Below are 14,662 nucleotides of genomic sequence, written 5' to 3'. Positions count from 1 at the left end.
CAGCAGGAGTGTGACACTGAGCTCGCAGCGCAGTCAGAGTGGCACACTCTCTCCGTGTGGCTGTTTCACAAAGCCTAAAGGGCTCGTACCTGCAGCTTGTTAAACCCCACGTAGATGAGCGCGCTACTGCGAGTACATCGCTCCGTGGGACACAGTGCGTGTGTCTCTGAGCTGCTGCTCCGAGACGTCGCCACAATGTGGAACACCATTGTTCCCACGATCCACCCAGGGCTCTTGTCAGTCATTGTTCAGTAGCACAACGGCAGTCATAAAGCACACACACACACACACACACACACACACACACAGGGAGGCAGACGTACTGTGCAATATGAACTCTGAATAAACAAATCTGAATGCCGTGTTCCCACCCAGACACACCCTCTGCGAGACACGCAGGCTCATAAATACAGAGGCGATCTTTGGATCACCTGTGGCCTTATCACACGTTTCCCCTCTGGCATTATCTGTCTCTTATGAAACGGGCAGTAAATGACTTTTATCCCAAACGGACGCTCACAGCGTGGAACGGAATGGCGCCCAGATTCACGTCGGTGAACGCTGACATGTTACTAAAACATGTTTGCCTGCATGCTGTGTTTTGGGGGAGTGTGTGTGTGGGGGGGTCACTTTCTAATTTTAGGACCCGGGGGTCACTTTGACAAGAGCTTTTAATAGTGTGCCCCCCCCCCCGTACATGTGGTTTGGATCTCGTGTAATACCTCCTGCCGGCCCGAGATGGTGTTTTTCTCCCTTTCTTAGAGAAATAAACACGTTAACACGTCACACAGTTTCTGATGAACCTGCAGCTGCTCCGACTCTCAGCTTCAAGAAGATTTCCAGTCACTTCTTTAATGCAGCTTGTTTCATCGGGGCTGTAGATGTAGAAACGCTGTGGTGTCCCCCGTCTGCGGTACTAGAGAGACGGCACACACGGAGTAACATGAGGAGTTCATCCCAAACATGGCCGCAGACGAGCACAACCAATGGCTTTATTTCACCGAAGGCTTATCGGAGCCTGCAGGCAAATGAGACTCACACACACACACACACACAGAGATCAGCTGTCTTTGCGTGTCCAACCTCCACTCCCTTGAACCCAGTCTGACAGGTGCTTTGCTCAGCTTCCCGGTTCTCCGTGTCGTCAGCAGTAGGCTGTTATCGTGTTGGTGCTGTAACTTTCCTTTTTCTTGTAAAGGCATCACTGATGCATGAAGCCTTCACTCTTTTCTGTTGTTATGCACCTTTATACATTTGAATGTTTCCATTTCTTTCATTTTTCTTGCTTTTCTTTTGGTTGAAACAGTGTAAATTGTACCATATTAAATTATTCATTTATCCAGAAAAAAACAGACATATTCTGACTTGTTAAATGGCGTTTCAAAGGTTTTGGTATTCCAAAGACCCAACAATGAATGAGGAAATAATACATTTCAGCCCTAATCTGCATCTACTTAGAATAAAAGGTGCTATACAACAAAATGAGTTATTTACTGTCCCTCAACACTTGTTCTCTGACCTGAGATGAATGTGTTCTTAGTTGGTAGTTGGTGCGTGAGATCTAGTTCTCAGTACCTTCCTTCATGCTTAAAGCTTGAGTCAGATATGCATTTAATATTGAAGCAAGGCGTGCTGGGAGCACAGTATAACTTACGCCGGGCCGCGTTGTCACGGCAGCCATAAAAGATCATTATATCTCCTTGTTGACCTTTGAGCCTGGTGGCTGTTGTAGTTTTGGCCCCGACGCCATCTGGAGCGCACATTGCTCTATTGCCTCGTCTTGTGTAACCTGCAATCTGATAAAGACGTTTATCAGCGACCAAAGTGACCAGATCAGACTTGGATTTATCACCTGTGATTCACAGTCTGCTTTAGACCACCTCTGTACGTAGCAGCTGCCCAGGAAATGGGGCCTGAGGGCATCGAAGTGCTTCGCATGAATCACGGCGTCGGAAAGTGCTCAATTTAACCCCGGGCCACTTCCTTTAAAGGCACTTAGCGGCCATTTGGAGATTTCAGCAGCATGAAGTCGAGCGCGGACGGGGACCTCAGCCCTTGACATAAAGAAGAGGGCTCAAACGCGTCAGGTCTCCCCTGGCGACAGAAAAGGTCAGACGATCAGTGTTGCTCTGAAGGTCTGAATGTGGTGAGGATGCTGATGTGTATCTGCCCTTAAAGGTGGATGTTGCCGTGTTTGTTCTCACACTGCACTGCTGTACTTGTTGAGCCTTGTGCTAACCCTCCTCAAGCCTGTTTCTATCAAAGTACTCCTACAGGAATATCAGCATTTCTCATCTCATACTGTGCAGACGTTGTAATGCGCCCCAGAGAACTAGCTGTTGGTAGTGGTACATTAGTAGTAGATTAACTCAATTACTATGTACAATTCTGAGGTATTTGCACCTAACGTGTGCACCTCCATTGTATGCTTTACACCTCACTGCATGTAAAGAAGCGTGTGGATCTACTTTTAATACCTACAACAGGCTTTATGATAACAATGTAACATCAGCCCTCAGTAAGAGAGTTGACTTGCCTTCATCAGGGCACCAGAAACACGAGTCCGAATGAGCGACAACGTTACGCAACAGCTACGGGATGTTGTGAGTTAACGCTGGTTCGAAGCGTATTACGCTGGTGCCACGTCTTTAAATGGGGCGCTTTTCACCAAAGTGCTATTACCTGCAGGAGGGGAAGAGCGTATGAGTCCAGCTTTGGCTGCATGAGCTGTCAAAACAAGTCCCCCGCTGAGAGGGGTCCAAAGTTTCGCTCCTTCCCACCGCTAGATTTTTAAGCAAATTATTGACACGGGTTCACTGTTCTCCAAACCGAAAAAAAAAAGAAACCGTACCGGATCGGCCGGCACATCCAAACTTTGTGGAATGCCAACGAGCCGTTTGAAACAATAGATGCGGAGGAGTGGCCGCGCCGCGTTCTTAGATGATTCCGTTTACGCAACGGCATCCCTGGCCGGGGATCAAACCAAATGTTTGATGTACCTGAAGGAATGTGCTGTCTCCAAAACAAATTCTACTCCGCCTGTTATCAGGATTTACTCGTGATGTGGCCGTGGCGCTCGGCGCATTGTGCGCAGGGAGAAAGCAGTGGCCCGTGTGGTAGGAGTCGGGGTGTGGTTCGGTGGCGCCGCCGTCACTTCTTGTGGCCGATTGTGAAAGAATGGCCAATAAAGACACGGCCGGCGCCGTGTAAAAACAGCACAAGGGGTTATATGTGTGCCGCACAGAGGCTGCAGTGTCTCCGATAAGCACAATGATGCTCCGACCCGTCGGTTCCACCCATCACCCTGCATGGAAGGTCTGTCAGGGCCACTCGGGGAGAGCGGCTGGGCGTGTCTTTAAATCCAGTGTTTCTTTAGAAAAATGAGCGTGGGTGTTGGAGGTCACACGTGGCGTTGGTGAATGCTGCAGAGCAAGATACCTTCATGGCAGACGAATGCTTGTCGTCTCACACACACACACACTAATTTAGGGTTTGTTTGTGTTGGGATGTTGTCGGCTGGTTGGTGTGCATGGATGGAGACCCATCCTGTGGTCTCCGACCTCAAACAGAGAGGGACATTTTTTTCTCTGTCGCGGCACACGGGAAGTGGGAATCATTTACGTTGGCTTATTAGTTGTTTGTCCAACGTTCACATTTCAACGGTTGCGTGTGGGTCTCTTTGTCTGGTTGGTTTGTCCTGGCAGAACACACTCCTCCAGACACGCGGTCTGCCTGCAACGAGAGAGAACTAAGATACAGTGATATACAGCCACTGAACACAGTGCGTTACTCATAAAAACAAGTTTGAATGTCAAAGACTGTAAAAATAAAATCCCATGACCGACGTCATCCAGTGTATGTGCATATAGCGATGTATGTGTGTGCATGTACACGTACCGATGGTGTCCTCTCTGTGCAGAATTTACATGTGTTACTCGGATGACATGATTACCCTCCATCATATGAGCTGTCAGCTGATTTCAGTAGTCCAGAAGCTCCTTTGGAAGCCTGGAAATACCCATTTATATATGTACATATACGTCCCCTTCTGTTCAGCTGCCCCCATCAGCCATAAATCAGCGTTACGAGAAGCAGCGCGCTGGTAGTTTTTGGTGTAGAGCTCTTTATATTTTTTGGGATCCGGCCGACGCCGCTGTAATCTTAGGCGTTGTGACAGTGTTCCAAGCCACACAAGAGAGAGGGCATTTTTTGTTTCCCTCCCACCTCTTTTATTGGGCCTATAAATTTGCTGTAAATTGGTAACCGTCCATTTCGGTCTCCGCCGCTGGCAAATTAGCATTAGCACTCCCGACCGTGACGCACGCTGGTGAGAAAGTTGATCTGCTCCGTTTCCCAGTGGTTTTGTCTTTACCAGTCTGTTGTATTTTACTAAATCATCCAGTGCTTTTAATGTGAAATCCGTCGGGTAACTATAGCTGTCAGATAAAGTTTGATGAGTAAAAAATACCTTTCTCTAGAATATTTATAAGGGCGATAACATGGTTATGCTTTAGTTATGAAATACGTCGCAGTTATACAGCATCAGTGCTAATGTCTCGGCCCTGATTGAAATGATGTGGTCCAACTCTCCGTCCTCGGTGGGCTTCCTCCTCCTGAACTTGAGACCCACATAAAGCTGACGTTTGACTGACGCGGCTCAGGTGTCGACGCCACACACGCGGCGCGCGTCGCATGCTGGGAAAGGGACCCGAGTGCTCCTGGGAAGAGAGTGGCGTGTGACTCTCGTATTACGGAATGCGTGGCGTGCAGAGCTGCTGAGGGGGATCTAAATCTTCCCCCGTCAGCGCTACGGCCACCGCGGTTTACCGACCACTCTGAATACACACGGCGCTCACCTCAGGCAGGTACACCATGTGCACGAGACAAAAGAGGAATATGTCAGGCGTGCAGGTTGACACTGGGAGCGTAGTCTGGTTGCACAGGAGGAGCACGTGAGAGGCCGCGCTGCTCCAACAGGACAGCCATTCACAGGGGAGGTCCTCGCTTATTAGATACATCGTTGGAAATCAGAAACAAAATCATTCCTTATGCCCCTCGGCTTTAACTAGCTGTTTTTACAGCCGCCGATTGCTTGTGCGATTAGTGTAAAAATAGACGCGCACATAAAACACGCAATTATTTTTTCCATAAATGTGTGTTTGTTTCTCTGCCTGCGTGTTGTTGTGTGCGAGCGGGCGAAGGGCTGGCAGCCGGTCTGGATTGTGCTCTCACTTTCCAGCCCTTTCAGCACCCAACAAGCATGCCCTGTGTTCTTTTATTGTCACTTTCTCTCACACACACACGTCTGTTGTGTGCTCTTTCTCTCGCAGGCATCAAGAGACCGACAGGAGGCTGAAAAATGTGAGTGGAAAAATATATATAAGAAAAATAGCTTGTTTTCATTGATAAAAATAGAATTCCCGTATAGGGGAAGTTACTGCCTACATGCGTGTATATAAAGCCTGTTGATGCCCCCAAGAGCTGTGCAATACCTTCAATACCCATCGAGACTTTAAGTATACGAAATGAAAATAAAAAGGATTCTGGAGTTGTGCAATTAGAAAGGGATGAGTTTACTTGACCTCTGTAGCACCTCAGCTATATTTGGGACAAGCAGCTGTGGGCTATGTGCATTGTGGGTAATGGATACTCTTTTAATGTGATACCTTCATAGTCACTTCAACATTTAATGTCATTGTTAAGATGACAATTGATATAAAACAACACAATATGTGACTATAACAATTTTCTTTATGCGTACATTACATTATTTTTGGGGGGCTTTGTGACAGAAAGTGAACGGAAAGGGAGAGAAAAAATAATATACAGACAGACACTCAATTTAAGATATTAATCTTCCTTCGGGCTAATTTTGTGGATGGAATTATTGTATGGGCTCATTGCACGACTCCCAACCAAAGGCCCACTGTAGGCTTTATGTCAAATGTAAATGCTTTTATTCTATATTGAAACATTTATTGACAATGACCAAGATATTGAAACTGGAACAAGTTTTCCTCCTTAAAGTACAGAGTGTTTAATTCGCCCCACAGTGCATAGCATTTGTCATCACAGCTCCATCGTGTTTGATCAAACAGACATTATAATCCCCCATCTGTCCACATGACACAAACCAAATAGCTGACGCGTCCGTTTGAAATGTATCGTGTAAATGGGGAAGAGCAAAACGTTGCAAAGGAGCGATGAGTGTGTGCGTTTACCTGCCCGGCCCAACACACAAACAGCACCAGAGTATTCTGGATGGGCCTGGGAGCAGGAGCAGTGATATCCGCCGCTGATCCTGGTGCAGCGTTCACGGTCTGGGGCAGAGGGTGGAGCTTTGACCTGATACTGTCCGCTGACTGTAGTTCTTCCACCTTCATTCCACATGCTGTGTATAACAACCTGTTTTCACCTTTCCAGGTGCTGATCACCATTTACTGGCTTGGTAGAAGATCTCAGTGTGGCGGTTTCTATGACGGGTCCCAGCTGAATTTGAAGGCGTTCGAGGGCTTACTGGGCACTGCACTATACAAGGTAAAACAGTGGATGATCATCCCATCGTGGAAACCACTTAAATGCGATCCTTTCTTTTTTTACGGCCAGTGCCCAGCGTATTTCTGTATCCTCCCCCGGTATGTACACTATGTGTGGAAGAAAGGCAGACTGACCTTGGATTTCGGGCCTCTAAAACCCAATCCTATTTCGTCATAGATGACCCCATCCCTTGACTCTGCTATTTCAAACCGTGTTTACAGCACGGCCGCCCAGTGGGCTCGTATCTGCAGGGGAAAATAGCTTTGCTCTTTGAAAGGAGCCTGTTTTCTGACCCTGTGCTCATTTAGTTGTTGAATTTGGCACTTTGCTCTCACAAGGATTTAAAGGTGATGGTGAGCAAGTCCCCTATGATTTAAACTGACTCGGTAATAGCAGTCGGTTACCTCGCCGCCTTGTACGTTTAGCTATGATAATCCGGGTTCAGTGGCGCAGGGTTGGCCAGGGTTTAGTTTGTGGACTTGTGTTGTCTGCTAGGATTTGATGGATTACAGATCTGAAAAAACATTTTCACGTTTTGGCTTGTTCTTAGCTCCGCCGGTTAAAGGGGCTTTGGGGTTGCTTATGTGTTCAAGAGCCGTCCTCAGAGAGTAAATAGCCATTAAAGGCACACGGTGCACGACCCTGTTTGTTTTGACAGAGATGTCAGTGAATGCATCGTCTCTTATGGACTGTACAGGAGCATGTCCAGTCACTCAGTGTGCAGGAGCGCGAGGCCAGACCTCTACCGCCCCACACACACCGCTGAGATAAATATTACTTGCCAGCCTGTCTGACTGTGAGTGTCTGTGTGTGTTTGTGTGTGAATAAAAGGCTCTGCAGGAATCGTCCGGTCCAAAAAGCGTCAGCGTCAGAGACAGCGGTTTTGGAGACAGCTGGTGCGCAGAGCGAGAGGAGCCCTTCCAGCTGAGAGAGGAGGGAGGAGGGGCAGGAGGTCACTGGAGAGACGACTCCCGGGACAGCTTGGACTCCTTGGGCTCCGGAACCCAGAGCATCTCCTCTGACATCACTCTCAAAGGCAGCAGCGAGGGTAAGACAACTCATCTCTTTTGCATCTCTATGCAAACATAATCCAAATCTTCTGCTCTTCACCGCTTCCTTTTCCCATCTGAAGTTGACTTTGAGGAATTCAACAGATCACAGCATGTTGCTTCGTGTCGCGCCCCTCACATCCGAGCTGCAGATTGTCATTTAAGTGTTTCTCAAATTTCAGCTTGGTTCTGTCCAGAACTTCAAATATTTGTGAAGTGGAAAGCTTTGCGGCATCGGAGCCAGAAAGTTGCCTCCCATCAGTGAAAACAAACACCTATTGCCATCTAGTGGTGTGAAAGTGGAGGTTTTCAGTGGAAAAAGTATCCAAAGAATGAGATCTGCAATCTTGTTTCATGACAAAAGTGAGGTTGAAGTAGTGGTCAGTGATCTCAGGGTGCCCCCCCCCTCCCGTGATGTAGGACCGCGAAGTGAGACATTCCTCAAGGGCTTGTAAATGAGGAGGCCTCCGCTCCCCACCCTGCTCCAACTGTTCCTCCTCCAGAGTCCCGCCAGACGCCACAGCGCTCTTTGCTCCACTCACACCTCACTCCTCCTTTTTGTTGTTATTCCTCCCCGTCTCCCCAGGTTGTTTCAGCGACACCGAGGCCGACTCCTTCCTCGGCATGGCCGACAACAAGAGCGCTCTCAGCTACCGCCGGTCAGTAACCCTCACGCCAAAGGCCAGCTCCCAGTTTAACCAGTTCCTGCCCACCAAAGACAAAGCCTCGGCCTACGTGCCCGCTCCACTGAGGAAGAAACGGGCTGAGCGCAATGAGGACAACCGCCGCAGCTGGGCCAACCCCACCTACGCCGAGGACGGAGCCACGCTCACCAGGTAGGGCGACACGCTTCCTCAACGCCAAGATACGCCAGGTGTTTGCACACAAAGGTCTTTCCCCCCCCCCGGTCTGACGCCGTCACTTCTGCCGTCATGTCGGTGATCGTGGTGTCGTTGTTGTTGTGTCGAATGGTCACCGTTGGTTGTGTACCGGTGTTGTCTTTCATCTCCCCGTGGACCGTGGGACGCCTCAGCCAAAGGAGGCTTTTCTCCGAAGGCACCGGCCAGGAGTCTCCGAGCGCGTCTCCCGCGCCTCGTCTGCAGTGGGCCCACGAGTACGAGAGCGGCAGCGACTCGGACGCCGAGCGGCCGGACCCCGACCTCGTCCTGGACGACCTCGCCAGCAGGCGCTTCCACAGCCCCTCCCCGGCCGCGCCCGTCAACTTCGCCGTGCCAGTCAGTCCCAAGGCCGGCGGGGGCCCTGAGCCCACGGTCACCTTGTCCCCCAATGTTGCTCCTCAACCGAATGTGACCGGCCTCAGGTCAGAGAGCGACCTTGGTGTGGCTGCCTGATGAGCACAAACTATCGCGCTTCTCTTACCCTCAGTTTGCATGGTTGATAGTAACCATGATGCAACGCCCTTGGTTGTAGTGTGATGCGTCTAACAGAGCTCTGTACTCGCCTCAAAGTGCTTTCTGTTTGACTTGTTTCGAGGTTTTTGTTTTGCTGCAGCACGCCTTTTGTTTGCGCCTCAGCTGAGAGGAGTGATTTGGCGACATTACCTCCCCAAATCAATATTTTGCCTCTTTTACAGCTTGTTTTGTTGAGCGTGCGTCTCATTGATGATGGCTAATCTCGTCTCGTTTGAGGTGGTTCTGCAACTCTTTGCGTGACTGGCGTGCTGTGCTGCCGCCGGGGAAAAAGGGTCTCTTTGACACGTGTGATTGGCCGTCTCTCTCGAGCAGCAGCGGCAGTGCGCGGCCCCCCCGGCAGGGCTACGTAAGGGTGGACCACCGCCGCCCCGTGTCCACGGACAGCCTGTTCAGGGAGATTTGCGACGACTCCGAGGACGAGGACGACGAGGTGGGCTACGCCGACCCCGTCCACGATGACCTCTACTCCCGCAAGATGGGCGCCAAACCGCGGCCCGTGGCCAAAGTGTCCTATGACAAGTTCTTGCCCAAGTTCTGGACGCCCGAAGAAGACGTTCACGTTCAGAAGATCAAACTGGGCTCGCAGACGAAACCCTGGTACAAGAAGATGCAAGGCTTCAGGTGTGTGAGGGCGTTGAAATCCAGCATGGAATTCTCTCATATATACAGACTTCCTTATATTTATACCTTATAAGTACCAATATGGATCAAATGTCTTATTCTTGCACAATCTTTTCTTTCCACGTCACTTTAACCTTTCTGTCGTTCACTGCATTTTCGGTACAGATTCCTCCAACTTACTTTTACTTTCTCCTCCCCCCCCCCTCCCCTTTACTCTCTCTCTCTGCTCCTGTCCTCTGCACCCGGCCCGCCTCGGCTGTAGCTATAAGAAGTCGGGCTCTTCGTCGGACGATTCCGACTGTGACATCAGCCCGTGGCTCTCCTCCGCCCGCCCTCCCTCCGGCCCCTCCCGCTCCCCCCCCCACGCGCGCGGGGCCTCGGCTCACGCCACCCTTGTTGTGGGGAAAAGGTCCATACAGCTGCATGATTGTGACAATGACGGGGTGTTCTAGAGCGTCCACCTTGCAAAGGAGGAATATGATCGGCCCCTGCTGGGGCTGAGGAGCTGCTTTCTAATATACTAATAATAATACGTACTGGGGAGGTTCCCCTAACTCGCTTCATAGAGCAGCTTTCTTGCACTGACCTTTGCAGAGAATAGGCTGTAACTCAGACTTCTGATATTTTTATTACCATCTATTCGAGGGATAGCCGCTACGTCGCCGTTTTATTTATTACCAGAGTGATCCTGATTTGATCAAATATCACCATATGGCAGCGTGATGTTTCTCTTCCTCCTTTTCCTGCTCCCGATGCAGTTCACATGCATGCACTCATCAGCTCTCTGTCCTTCTCTCTTCTTCTGCCCACCCCTGCAGTCCTCACATGCAAGCACACACTCTCCCACAGCACCCTTTGTTAGAGCCCCCCCCTCTGGCGTTCGCCCCAGTGGACCCCGCCTCGGGTCCCAGACTGGTCAAATGTGAGCGTTGGCCCCTCTTGGGGCGCCAAGACCCCCGGGAGCCCCCGGACCCCTTTGACTATGAGAGCGTTTCCCCCGACCTGGAGAACGACGACATGTTCGCCAGGCGGACGCTGGCCTTCCAGTCCAACGCGGACATGGCCATGATGAAGACCCGGCTTTCCGCCAGCCGCCGGGCGTACTCGTCCGAGCCGCAGCTCAACATCGTCACCCAGCGGCGCGACGAGGACCAGTACCCCGACATCGAGCAGGACGACGTGGTCTATCGCAAGGAGAAAAGCCAGCGGGCTCTGCAGCAGCGGCCTCTCTCGGGAGCACCGGACCGCTACGCCCCCATGGCCGTCCCCGAGCCGTGGGCTCTGCCCCCCGATCTCAAGGCCAGACTGCTGTGCCCGCCGTGCCCCCTGACTCGGGAGGACGCTGCGCATGGGCAGGATCGGGCCGGGGAGGAGGCGCGCCCCAAGACAGACGACATGCTGGTCCGGAAGCTCTGTCCCGATCGGAGCCAGAGCTCAAAGAGGGACGCGCCGGCCAACCAGGCGACGCCCTCGGTGCCGTCGTCCTGCAGCGAAGGCGACCTGCGGAGATGGCAGGAGATCCGGGAAGCCGGCCGGCTGAGATACAAGAAGAGGCTCATGGTGGAGAGGCTGGCTGCTCTGAAGTTGTGAAGGCAGATCGGCGCGTTAGTCGACTGTCCGTGTGTCAGAGCAGATAGTCGTCAGACTTGCGCGTCAATCAAACTTGTGAGGGCCGTCTCTTGGAGCTCTTCTTCGTGAAAACAAATAGGTGCCTTTGCACGGTCAGTCGCACAAACTGCAACAGAGGCACGGCAACAGCTCTGTCTTGTTTATTCATTGTTTGTTGTTTATTGTTACCATAAGGTGTTTTCCCCGTTTACAAGAAACTGCAGGCAAACTGGTTTTCCAGCTCAACGGGGGTATGGTTCATTTGACTGTGAGACTGTGCATGGAAACCTGCCGCTACTGTGTTTTTGAAGAGTGACTTTGAACAAAGCAACTGTTTCAACAGAGCCGAGTTCTGCATTTAGTCTTTGGTGTTGTTTTTCTATCCGACCGGGTTTGCCTGTGAATGGAAAAAAACATATATAAGAGCTTAATAAATAAAATAAAGACCTCGTGATCTCGTGATGGAATGTGGCCGTTTGTTGAACTCACCTGACACCTACAGCAACACGGACCGGTCCAGAGTCCAGTGCGGTTCTCCTCAGGGGAGGGACCCTCACACTGACATGCAAAGCTCCAGCAGCACGAGAGTGTGGAAAAGTTCAAGCCTGAGTAATATACGAACGCGACGCACACTGCGCCGAGCTCGGGCGTCTTGAGAACACAGTCGCGTCTGTTGCGGCGACTCGAAAGGCCTGTAGAAATTCCCCCGAGGCTCCGAAAGAAGATACGACTCGCGGACTCCATGGTAACCTGAACGCAAAGCTGCACTGCAGGGTTTGCACATCAACAGACACACACCCACCCACACACACACACACAGGCACGCATCAAGAAACCATTTAACCCGGGTCAAGGCCATCTGGACGTTAAAGCTATGCTACCAGAGACATCTCCTTTACGGAGACGTGCATGTCTGCACAACTGCCCGTGCAAATGTTAATCCTGTGCTGTAAGATATAAACACCTTTAAAGGGACCGTTCACCCCAGAGCTGAGGCGGGCGGTAGTGCTGGTACGACTAGATATTTGTATCTCTGATGTTTGTAATGTAGGTAAGAGTAAAAATATATAGCTCAGGCTTTTAAGCACAGGTGGGAATAATTGTGTGTCTTTGATTTGGGGTCAACTGTCCATTTTAAACTAAGCTTCTCAGTGGGTGAAGGGAGATCCAGCCGAGTCATATTTTACCTTGGTTCACGTACACTCGTGGCCCCCCCCCCCGCCGGCTGGCAGGGGGATGATCTCGCGTGAGAGCGACGGGCCGCTCTCACGCGCTCGCTGCCACATGCTCCCTCCGCAGAAATGTGACTTTGTTTGTGTTTGGCTCTCTCCGGTTCCCTAGACAGCAGCAAGTGCAAGAGAGTTTCGACGGGTGAGTTGATGCGGGCTCCCAGGAATGTGGCACGTTTGCATTCGCTCGCCAACACCCCAACCCCCCCTCCCCTGCTTTTGTGGTGCTGCTCTCACCCACCGGCCTGCTAAATGCTGACATACAACACAGTGCATTGTTTGGCACGGGTCCAAGTTCAGGGCCGCGTGTGTGTGTGTGTGTGGGGGGGGGGGGGGGGGGGGGTGAGGGGGTGTGTGTGCTGCTGCTCCACAAAGCTCCATTGACAGAGCAACAAAGTGAACAGACGCACACAGTACCGACACGCCGGTGTCATCCAACTAAACCCTAGCGCGTCCCAGTGAGGCCGATCACTGAGCGACGGGCTGTCCGCCCTGACAGAGGGGGAGACACACAAACGTGTCAACGGGGGAACAGGTGAGGACCCGGAGGCCGGGCGGGAGTTCTCTTTGCTTGACGGGGGAGCGCCGTGATACGTGTGACTAACCCACAGGCGTGGTGGTTGACCCGTGTGCTGTGTGTCAGACTAACACCCGGTGACAGGTTAAAGCTCTAATCCGACTTATTTCCAGCGCCAACATCCAAACATATGAGCGCAAAGTATCAATTGGAAATAATTTGGACTATTAAGAATATGGTGGTTGTTTTAACTATTTATTTGATACGATTTTAATGCATGCAATAACTTGCTTCCTGATGGATATGCAAACTAAACATCCCATCCAGCTGTCACTTCAGTTGCAGATTTTTTGAAAAACCCTCTTCACTCTTCCTCTCCACAGGAGTAAATCCACGAGCGACATCCAGGTGGAGTCCAGCATCGCCCGGCAGGCCCGCCACGAGGAGCTGCAGAAGTACCGCGAGCAGATAAAGGAAACTGAGGATAAGTGGCAGGATGTGAGTAACTAATACGTCTGCTGAGCACTGGCGCTCCAGGTGCCTCCATTCTTCTTTTCCCAATCGGGGCGACCAGCAAAAAGCTACGGCTCCCCACACAGAAGTGTGAGGGCGCAGCGCTGCCCTGTGGCTATAGACTGTCCTGGTTTCCAAATCCCTGTTTGTGGCAGGATACACAACTTCCTGTATATACTAACGATACACTTCATGTAAGACTGGTTTTATGGACGCGTATTGTTGAGAGATGATGTGGGACAGAGACGCTGGAATGAAAACAACTACATGACTCCGTGGTAAGTTGACTTTAAGGTGGGGGTTATTCCTGGAAAAACCCTTTTACAAAGTACAGCGGCCGCTCCGATCTTTAATGTTAAAAGCGCCATTTCAAGGTGTATAATACGTAATGTTTGTGTGACGTGCTGTCAGCCAGCAGTGTGATTGGTGTCATTCGCAGTATAATGGAGTCTAAAAGCAGCATTTAGGTCACACAGTCCCCAATACACAGGAGAGGTGAGCTGGGAGGAGCCGAAGGCCCACAAATAGAACACCACACATCAAGCCCATTCTGGATGCTTCCCAGCTGTACAACCTCTCCGTGTAACTGTTGCAAAAATGGTGTATGAGGTTAGATGGGCTTCCTTTTTCCTGTACAGGACCTGAGCAAGTGGAAGAACCGGCGCAGGAGTGTCAACTCTGATATAGTGAAGAAGAAAGAGGAGAGGGAGAAGATAGAGGAGAGCACGACCGGCAGCAGAAGGTCCAAGACCTTCAAGGAGATGCAAGAAGAGAGGTAAGGAAAAACACACGTCTCGATCAACTGCGCAGAGGTACTGATAGATTGACCACTATAAGCAACACACGCTGAATTAATTCCTCTTCTACGCCTTCTTTTAACCCTCAGAGGGGGATGCTTTGCTAAGGTAATAGGAGAGAAGGTATCTGATGCAGCTGTCTGAGGCTTGTTTGTCTGTATTCTCGCCATCAGTCTCAAAGTGTAATGGAATCACGGCCAACAACCCCCTGCTTTTCAACCCTTTTATTTTCCTCCCTGACACTCACCCCCCATTCGTCTGTCTAAATTGCATCCTCTTCCACCCTCGTCTTTAATTTCACCCATTACTCTCCACCCCCCCCCCCTCCCTCATTCCACCCCCGTTCTGCTCCTCTGTC

At 50.8% G+C, this 14,662-nt stretch overlaps 2 protein-coding genes across 45 annotated transcripts in view; both read left to right on the top strand.

The window, feature by feature from the left end:
• The window catches only part of LOC120833537 (LIM domain only protein 7), a 38,287-nt gene that overhangs the window by 11,507 nt on the left and 12,118 nt on the right, over positions 1 to 14,662 (top strand). For 39 of the 44 annotated variants that reach the window (XM_078090783.1, XM_078090781.1, XM_078090772.1 and 36 more), the window contains 7 exons: positions 5,331 to 5,361; positions 6,424 to 6,537; positions 7,369 to 7,585; positions 8,173 to 8,422; positions 12,590 to 12,619; positions 13,378 to 13,492; positions 14,146 to 14,282. In XM_078090783.1, the coding sequence (XP_077946909.1) occupies positions 8,211 to 8,422; positions 12,590 to 12,619; positions 13,378 to 13,492; positions 14,146 to 14,282 (494 nt within the window). In that variant the 5' untranslated portion in view covers positions 5,331 to 5,361; positions 6,424 to 6,537; positions 7,369 to 7,585; positions 8,173 to 8,210. The remainder of the gene's footprint in view (positions 1 to 5,330; positions 5,362 to 6,423; positions 6,538 to 7,368; positions 7,586 to 8,172; positions 8,423 to 12,589; positions 12,620 to 13,377; positions 13,493 to 14,145; positions 14,283 to 14,662) is intronic. The other 5 variants (XM_078090753.1, XM_078090776.1, XM_078090762.1 and 2 more) reach the window with 1 other exon arrangement.
• Positions 10,050 to 11,710, top strand: LOC120833539 (LIM domain only protein 7). The gene has a single exon (XM_040200708.2). The coding sequence runs from the start codon at positions 10,466 to 10,468 to the stop codon at positions 11,228 to 11,230; it is 765 nt and encodes a 254-aa protein (XP_040056642.2). The 5' UTR covers positions 10,050 to 10,465; the 3' UTR covers positions 11,231 to 11,710.

The sequence above is a fragment of the Gasterosteus aculeatus genome, chromosome 16, assembly GCF_964276395.1.
Source record: "Gasterosteus aculeatus chromosome 16, fGasAcu3.hap1.1, whole genome shotgun sequence".
In the NCBI taxonomy this organism is placed as follows: Eukaryota; Metazoa; Chordata; class Actinopteri; order Perciformes; family Gasterosteidae; genus Gasterosteus; species Gasterosteus aculeatus.
This window is presented reverse-complemented; position numbering and strand designations above follow the sequence as displayed.